The 9938-nt window shown below is 27.0% G+C and overlaps 1 protein-coding gene across 1 annotated transcript; it reads left to right on the top strand.

The window, feature by feature from the left end:
- Window positions 1-508: 508 nt before the first annotated feature.
- On the top strand, window positions 509-1119 carry LOC124913027 (uncharacterized mitochondrial protein AtMg00810-like). The gene is made up of 2 exons (XM_047453653.1): window positions 509-577; window positions 685-1119. Exons 1-2 carry the CDS (start codon window positions 509-511, stop codon window positions 1117-1119), a joined length of 504 nt encoding a protein of 167 aa, XP_047309609.1.
- The last annotated feature ends 8819 nt before the right edge of the window (window positions 1120-9938 follow it).

Here is a 9938-nt window from a genome sequence, read left to right as displayed (position 1 = left end):
GGAGGAAATGCATGTTCTCAAGAAGAATGAGATATGAGACGTCGTTTTGAAGCCTCCTGATACTGAAGTAGTCACATGTATGTGGATGTATCGAATCAAGCGAAAGTTTGATGGAAGCATATATCGATACAAAGATAGAATGATCACTAGAGGATTCTCACAGAAGTATGGAGAAGATTATGAGGAGACATTCCGCCCAATTATGAAGATGGCGTTAATTCACACCGTGTTGGCCTTAGAAACAAATTCTTGACGGAAGTTGTGGCAATTAGACATCAAGAATGCATTTCTATATAGAGAACTTAATTTCCCAATATATATTGACCAACCACCTATATTCAAGAAGAAGGATGGTCACCAGTTGGTTTGTAGACTTAATAAAACACTATATGTATTAAAGTAAGCCCCGTGTTCTTGGTATGTAAAGATTACAGAATATCTTCAATTTTGTGGGTATAAAGCTTTAAAATCTGACTCAAGTCTATTTACAAAGAAGTGTAAGTGATATATGGTAGTGGTGCTTCTATATGTAGATGACATAATCTTGATGGGCAGTAACTATGATGAGGTTAATCGGGTATAAGATGAGCTCTCGCTTCTCTTTGAGATGAAGAAGCTTGGTGAAATTAGAACATTCCTTGGTCCACAAATTGAAAATTTCGAGAAAGGTTTGTTGTATCACAGATCAACTACGCAAAGAAGTTGGTAGATAAATTTGGTATGATAAATAGAAAAAAGAGTTATACTCCTCTTAACGTAAATCCCAAACTCAATCGAGACGAAGGAACATGTCTACCATTTCCTCGTCCGTATCATGCTCTTGTGGGAAGTCTCGTTTATTTGACTTTAACAAGGTCTGACATTACTTATGTAGTTGGAGTGGTGAGTCGATACATACAGGAGCCAAGTAAACCACACATCGAGGAAGCAAATAAAATTCTAAGGTATATTAATACCTCACCAGATAATGGTCTACTCTACGAAAAAGATGCAAAATTTGTGTTGCAAGGATTTGCGGATGTTGACTTTGCTGAAGATCGAGACGATCGAAGTTCCACATCTGGGTTTGTTTTTCTTTGTGGAAACACTAGCATATCTTGGGGTAGCAAGAAACAATGATCGGTATCCTTTTCTACAATAGAAGCAAAATACAAAGCTTCAGCTCACACAACACAAGACTTCATATGGCTTCATAGACTCTAGGAGGATTTTCATGTCAAGTTTGATGAGTTGGTTCCTATCCATGAAGATAATTTGAGTTCTATTAAATTGACTTAAATCCTATGTTTCATTCGAGAAAAAAACTCATTTGAAGCATTACTTTATTCGAGAATCATTGAGATGGTTGTAGTAAAGAGTGAAGACAATGTTGCTGATATCTTCACAAAAGCACTTCCTAAAGGTCCTTTCGAAGATCCACGATCTAAGTTGGGAGTAGTTCATCGGACATCATTTTGTCTTTTTGTTATTTAAGAGTATCTTGAATTGTCCATTTCTTTTGGTCTTATCTCTAGTTAATGAGACCCTCCAAGTCTCTTAGTTTAATGTCTAAGTTTTGTTTACTTTATATAAGTTGTAATCGTGTTCTTATTTTAACAAGTTCAATAGACGCAATTTATTCAAGTTTGTTTCATTTTCTAAAGTCCAAAAATCCTATTTGTTGATAGGTATCAAACCTTGTTTGTTAACAAGTACTAAGATCATTCGTACATGATCCAGTAAAATCCTATCTCTCAATAGGTCTCAAAACCCTATATCTCGATAGGTATCAAAATTCTATCTCTTGATAGGTATCAAAACCCTATCCCTCGATAGGTATCTAAACTCTATCTCTCGATAGGTATCAAAATACTATCTCTCGATAGGTATCAAAATACTATCTCTCGATAGGTATCAAAATCATATCTCGCGATAGGTATCAAAACTCTATCTCTCGATAGGTATCAATACCCTATTCATCGATAGGTATCAAAATATCTCTCTCGATAGGTATCAAAATTTTATCTCGCGATAATATCCAAACCTTGTATGTAGATAAGTATTGAAAGCATTCATACATGATCCTATAAAAACTCTATATCTTAATAGGTATCAAAACCGTATCCCTCGATACGTATCAAAACCCTATCTCGGGATAGGTATCCAAACCTTGTTTGTCGACAAGTACCGAGATCATTCGTAAATGATCCTATAAAAACTCTATCTCGCAATAGGTATCCAAACTTTGTATGTTAACAAATACTAAGATCATACGTATATGATCCACAAAAAACTCTATCCCTTAATAGATATGTTAACACTACCGCTCCATAGGTATCCAAAACATTGTCTTTAGACAAGTAACGCAATCTTTCATACATGATCCGTTCAAACTCTATCTCTCGATATGTACCCAATCAAAATTATATTTCTCAATGAGGGATCTCCTTAAATTCAAAAAACACAAAACATATATGTAGATAGTACCACGATCATTTATACATGATCGTCCTGGACATTACCTGTTGGTAGCTAGTAGCCTCTGTGGCAAGTTATTAACTCTCACGATAAACTCATTTGTTGATAGTATCATGATCATATGTACTCCTAAGCATTAGTTGTTAGTAAGCCTATGATAAGCTTATTAGTTTTCACTTAAACATATTTGTGGATAGTCTCACGATCAAATATATATATATGATTACCCTAAGATGTCACTTGTTAGTAGCCTACATGAAAAGTAGTTAAGACTTTCATGTTCTCCTTTTTATATCTCATTAAGTGACATTAACCTTAGTCATTTATATATGACTATGTTAAATAATTTGTTGATATTCATACTTAATAGGATTTGATCTTTCAACAAATGCCTATAATTGCATTGATATCATTATCCTCCGAATTTTACAGATTATTTGTTAAAATTTGAACGTTTATACTGGTTCAAAATTATGATTTTAGTATTTATTATTAATTTTATTTTTTAACATTATGTCATAATGTAAACGTGTGAATGTGTTTAATTATTTAATTTAAATTGAAAATGTTATTTCAATAAATTGAGGACGTGATTTTAGTTATGTGAACAAAGTTCAAATATATTTTTTTCTTTATAGCTAAACAAATGTGTTGACTATTTTTACTTTTATTATATAAGTTTGAGGTCAATGTTAATGTTATCTAATTCCCAAATGATTAATACAAAGTTTAAAGTTATTTAGGGACTTAAATATAATTTACATGTCGCCCTAATTAACTAGGATAAAAAGGGACAGAATCACATTAGAAACCCTTATCAAATCTTTTTTTTGTCTAGCCGCCGACTTCTACAGTTCTACTCCTCTCTATATCGTCGTCTTCTTCTACCTCTCTCTATATCGCCGTCTTCTTCTACATCTCTCTCTATCGCCGTCTTCTTCTACCTCTCTCTCTATCGCCGTCTTCTTCTACATCTCTCTATCGCCTTCTTCTACCTCTTTCTCTATCGCCGTCTTCTTCTACATCTCTCTCTATCGCCCGTCTTCTTCTACCTCTCTCTAATTAGGGTTTATCTCAAGACGAGGAGAAAAGGTAAAACGAAACTCTGATCGGAAGATGAAAGGCGAGGATGGTGTGTGCCTTCCAATCAAAAGAAGTATTGATTTCAAATGCAGTCAAAGCGTGACTGGTAAAGTGAATGTCTATGATGGGTTATATAGAGTAGTGCCTATCTCATCTTCTGTACGAGCTTTCCATGTTTTGAATTAGAGTTACTCCATGAAGGAAAATGGATGAAAATTGAAGTGTAGTAGCCTATTCATGGAACAATTTGTTCACTGAAGATGAAGATAACACATATATTTATATAGTTTAGGATGGTTTATATAGAATAAGTAGATAGTTTCAGATTGAGAATTTGTAACCATTTATGAAATGTAATTAGTTGTTCATGAGTTGAAAATGTATTTTTATTAATTATTTCAATTATTCTGTTTAATTTTAATTGAATTTTAGTTTTATATGTTTTTTATTTTTATAGATGAAGTTAGATTGATGTCATATAATTATCATTTCAATTGGTGAATCACTATAAAATTTTCTAAATGTTATAAGATCTGTAGTATTGTAATAAAGATTGGTTTATGAATATTCTAGAACTTTGGTTTATAAATCGAAAATATAATAAATTTTGAAGTGAATTAAAATTTTGAAACATTTTAAAATTATACAAAAATAAAATTTCTATTTTTTTAAATTCTCTTTGAAATTTAATAAATGCATCTTTTATTTATTTCTAACACATTTTAAAAATAATATCATTTGTAATATTTTAATAATAAAATTAACAAAAATAAGTTAGTAAAAATAATTTTTCTAATTTGTATTTTTTTTTTTAAATTCTCTTTAAAATTTAGTAAATGCATCTTTTATTTATTTTTTAACACTTTTAAAAAAAATAATATCATTTATCATGGTTTAATAATGAGATTAACAAAAATAAGTTAGTTTAGTAACTATATTGGAAAAGTTCAAACCTTTAAAATGCCTAAACTGCATCATCACAGGGTTGAGCATTAGTCATAATTTCTGTTGCCTAAATGCCTAAACTTTCTGTTGTTCTTTTTAGAAAAATTATGTTTTTGAGTGATAATTTGAATGAATATGATGATACAAGATAAATGAGAATATGATTAAAACTATATTGTGGGCATATGATGTGATGTAGGATAAAATGATTATATCTTGATATATGTCACACGAGATACTAAATTGTGAGATGAAAGAGGTGAACATGTAGAAGGAACAAATTTTCTTCATTTTGGGAAGTTGAACAAAAAAAATAGGTAATTTAGAGAACATAGTCATAAAAAAACAACACAGACCAAAATAATATATAGTAAATTAAAACGTGAACGATAGGATTCAAACCTTGAATGCTCACAAGACATATGACCAATAAGAGTTTAAGTTGAATCAATTGAAAGTGGGAATGGGAAGGTTAATTAGATGTCTCGTATTCTTACTTTTAGGCGTGATATCTCTCTACTTTTTATCGTAAAATCAGAGAGGATCGAGCAAAGTATGACCCTGCCCGGTAGCATCCCGCCATTGTCTTGTGGTCTTCTCCTCAGTCTTGAAAATCTCAAAATATATAAATGACTTTTGTTATTATTATTTTTTTCTTGCTCAATTGAGTTAATACATATTTTTCTTATACTCATTTTTAATGAGTTTTGATAAAATGGTCTCATTTGTAAGTGTAAGAATGTAATCCAAACCGAATTGAAAGATTAAAATGAATTAGAATGAAAGTAAGAAAACAACTTAACTAATTAACAAAATTCTGTGATTTATTAATAAAAATTCTCATTTTAATTGATTATTGATTATTTTCTTGTTTGATCCAATATGTTTTTTATTCTCATTTTAGTTAACTTATAACCATGATTTAGTGACTTGGTTTTTAATGGTTTAATTTTTTCACACACTTAATTATAAAGTCTAGTTATTTTAGTTGACTTTATTCTTTTTATTCTTCTTAGGTCTAGTATTTTTTTTTTCTATTTCTCATTATAATTAACTTACGATAAGTCATATGGAACTAATTCATTTTTTATATAGATATGAATCATAACCCAACATAGCCAAGTATGCCAAGATTTCTAACCATTTGCCTAACAAGACAATTCGTGATGTGACATTCCGCATCAAATGATTAAATGTTTGTATTTTTCTAATCATAACCCTATTGATCTTATTTGTTGTTGTTCCTTTATGTTTGAATTATGAAAGAATTTGATGTTTTATGATATGCAGGAAATTGTGACCAATAATATTAATGAAAAAGAAATTATGAAGAATGATAAAAAAAATATTTTTTTTTTCATTATTTGTGCAATCTATCTATAACCTTACCTATTATGAGTTTCTCCTACAATAAAATCTTTAAAGTTCATATTCAAATTAAGTATGCAATCTGTTATGTAATTCTTTTTCTTTTCTTTTAAAAAACAGGGCACAGAAAGACGAGTTGATGACAACCCAAGTATTTTTGTGGGTTCTGTTAATTCACATTATGATGCTTCATTCAAAGGTTTCCCTATTCAATTTTTATTTTTACAAATATTAGTAAAAATAACAATAACCTTTTTTTTATGTAGCTTCATTAGGTGTGGTTGGAGAGCTAGTAGAAGAAAATAACAAAGCTTATGATCATATTACCTCTTCTAAGGTAATATCTAGAGGTAAAGCACATATTCTAAATTAAATGTTAGGAAATTTTCTAATTAATCATCATTTTATTTTAGTCTGATTTTTTAATATATTTTTTTCTTGCAGGCATATGAAATTTTCAATCTTCTAAGGCAAGCAAGGAATAACATATTTAAAATATTTAGCTTGTATGATACTTTATCTTGAATCTTTCCTTCTTTTTATGTTTTGGATTATTAAATTTGAACTCCTAATTTAGGATTGTTATTTATTTAACATTTAATAGTTGAAACTTATTCATTTATATTTCTGATTATGAAGCGTGGACGAAAATGTAGAGCTAATGAAGCATCTACCACCAATTCCCGGAAAGATTAACATTGATGTCGCCAACTTGTTCCTATGACATTTCTAACTAAGATTGTCTTAACTTGCTATCTTTCTCTTGGATATGGATAAACGAGTTAGCAACTATTTGATCTACTCTATTTTTGTTTGATTTACTTTTGTTGTTTTAGATATTTGAATAAGTTGAATTGTTTGAGACTTAATGAATTTTTGTCCTAACTAATGTATGGTTAATCATGATGAATTTTGGTTTCTTTAATTAATTATTCTGTGTTTGATCAATTGCTTTTAGTTGTTGGAAATTGTATTATTTTGTGAAGATATTTGATCATCATTTTTAATTTATATTTTCTTATTAATAGATTGCGGATAGGTTATATTAAAATAAAAATTAAATCTAGTAGTGTCCTGTTATGTTCACAATAGGTTAGTCAAATAAATTAAGCTTCGAGTGGGCCTTAGTCAAATTAAGAACCTCTATCGAAATTTGGGTATTTTGCGGCTTTCCATTTGTTTTGATTTTAAAATGTATTTATTTAATATTTAATAATGAGTAATCACAGGGAAGAAAAACATTTGTAGACAAATAACACAACTAATGAAGTGTCATTATACATGTCATTTAATAAATAAGAGGTGTATCAATTTATCTCTTTAATTATAAATATTACAAGTCACTATAAAATTATTTAATATTCTATCTTTTTTTAATTTTTTATTTTTTTTAAAAAATATTTAATAATTTATCTCTCTTTAATATTATATTATTAAATTATTATAAATAAAATTTTAAAATTATTAATATATATTATTATATATATTTATAAATTTAAATGTATTATCTCTTCATTAATAATTTATCATTTTAATATTTTATTCAACTCAAATCATAGTTACTAATATTAAGATAAATATAACTTAAAATATGAATTATTAATATAAGTTAGTTAACCGAGTAAGATTCTAATACATTTTATAAAAAAATAAAATTTAAAAACAATTTAAAAAAAATAAAAAAAAATAGCAAAATTTTAAATATATATATATATATTTATAATTTAATATATATATATTTTTTATTTATATATTTTATTTATTTTATTTATTTATTTTCCATATATCTTTAGTACTCATTCTAAAAACAAATAAATAAATTATTAATCGCAATAAATAAATAAATATATATATATATATATATATTTATATTAATAGAGGAGAAATAATTAATTAAAAAATTAATTTTTTTATAATTAATTTTTTTTCTCTTAAATATATATTTATCAAATATAATATATATTTTAAAATATATATATTTATATATTTTTTATTTAATTTATTATTATTTGTTTACTTCACACAAATATATAAATAAATAAGTTAAATAACAAAATATATAAACATATATTTATAAATTAATAAGCAAAAATGAGATAAATTATTAATGAAAATAATTTTTTTTTATTAATAATTGAAAAGAGAGAAATTATTAATGTAGAAAATATAGATAAATAAACATTTTAAATTATGTTTAGTAGCTAGTCACCAGTCCACCTTATTTGCTATCACGGCTACAAATATTTTGCACCCCTATCATTACTCATTTAATAATATAATATCATAAAAGTACTATAAATTAACATAATTTTAGTTATAATTATAAAAATATAAAGTGATTATTTTTGGAATAATGTTTTAACTCTAAGAGTATTCTTTTTGAATTTTCAACAAATATTGAGATTTAATTTTATTAAAATTAAATTTCAAAATATTCAAACATGTTATGTTTTTTAATTTTGAAAATGTTAGATTCTTTTTAATTATTTCATGTATTAGAAATAAGTTTATAGCTCAAAATTAAGAGGTTAGTAAGTCAACTCTAACCCATCTTGTTGGAAGAGTTGAGAGCTTCATTGCATAAGTTTATGAATTAAATATCCCGAAATATAAAATAGGTCCATGAATATAAAATTTATTGAGAATTCTTCATCTCTCAAAACAAAAATTCGGACGCCTATCTATTAATTTTTCTTAAATTTTATTAATTTATGAGAAATGATTAAGAAAGAAAATTTGGGAGAGAATTTTAAAAGAAATAATGTGGCCTAATATTGTTCGATAAAATAACAAAATTTTCTCTCTTCTCTCTACTTCTTTTTTATTATTTTTCTAACCAGTGATATAGTGACACATTATTCCATCCTCATAAGAATATTGTTGCAAACCCTCAATAATAACAAATGATGAAACTTAATTCAAAAATAAAACAAAATTAACAAGTTAAATAATCAAATATAGAAACTAAAAACTTTGAATGTCCTAAATCAAAATAATTGAAGTTGACTTTGAAACAACCTCTCTTAAAACATGTTTAAAAAACATGATCTAACTTGACTCTTATCCTTAGTAGTCCCTCCATTATAGATTTGTTGCATCTATTTATCCATCATGATTTTTTCGTTTTCTCTATTTTCTTGAACACTCATTATTCTAGACAACTCATTTTGTATTTGTGGTGGAAAGATTAAAAAATGTGAACCATCATCTTTACTATAAAGTTTTAATTGATGTTCAAGTAAAGAGTGATAGTAATTTTATTTGTATTTTTTCCAATGTAATTGGTAGAAATGGATTTTTTGAAAAGTATTTTTATTTCATTTTGAATAATAGTAAATATCTTAAACCATATCTTTTTCTCGAATCTCGTAAAATAAAACGAAGAATCAAAATGATTGGTACAACAGGAGTATTTATAAAAACGTAAATGTTTTCAAATCTAGGTATCTTACATTTCTCAGAAACCAAAATGAGGGTTTGACAAAACTTAGACCAACTTTGATTTTAAAAAAGTAGTCACCCGATTATTTTTCTGAGAAGTCGGTAAAAAAGAAGGTAAAAACTTGTTTTTAAGAAATTTTGTTTTAGTCCAGTTTTCGGTTATACTCGGAAAAAGGCCTCTAATGATCATATTGTCCTAATCATGCACATTGTTTTATGGAAATATGTTTCTAGTCATGCGTTTAGTTATAGATTTTTTGGGAATTAAAAATAACTAGCATGACACCTCACAGTCATGCCCTGCTTAAACTCAAAATGCTTTTAGATAAAATTGAACTCTTGACTTTTTAGTCTCTTAAGTTCATTCTTAGCACTGGACTAACTTGTTGGGATGGTCGATATAGTTAAGGTACAATAAGAAAACAAAGCAACATTAAAATAATGAACACAAATGTAGAGAAGAGATAACTCAAAAGGTACATAAAATAATCAAAATTCAATGTTAAATTTTCAAAATAATCTATTTCCGGGAATTTGTTGCAAAATGTTTTGATTTTTTTTTATGATTTTATTTATTATGATTTATAGAATTAGGTGATAATTAGAAAAATAAATAAATAATAAGAGAAAACAATCGGGCCCTA

Source organism: Impatiens glandulifera, chromosome 8 (genome assembly GCF_907164915.1).
Source record: "Impatiens glandulifera chromosome 8, dImpGla2.1, whole genome shotgun sequence".
In the NCBI taxonomy this organism is placed as follows: Eukaryota; Viridiplantae; Streptophyta; class Magnoliopsida; order Ericales; family Balsaminaceae; genus Impatiens; species Impatiens glandulifera.
The sequence above is the reverse complement of the archived record's forward strand: the minus strand, read 5'-3'. Positions and strand labels throughout refer to the sequence as shown.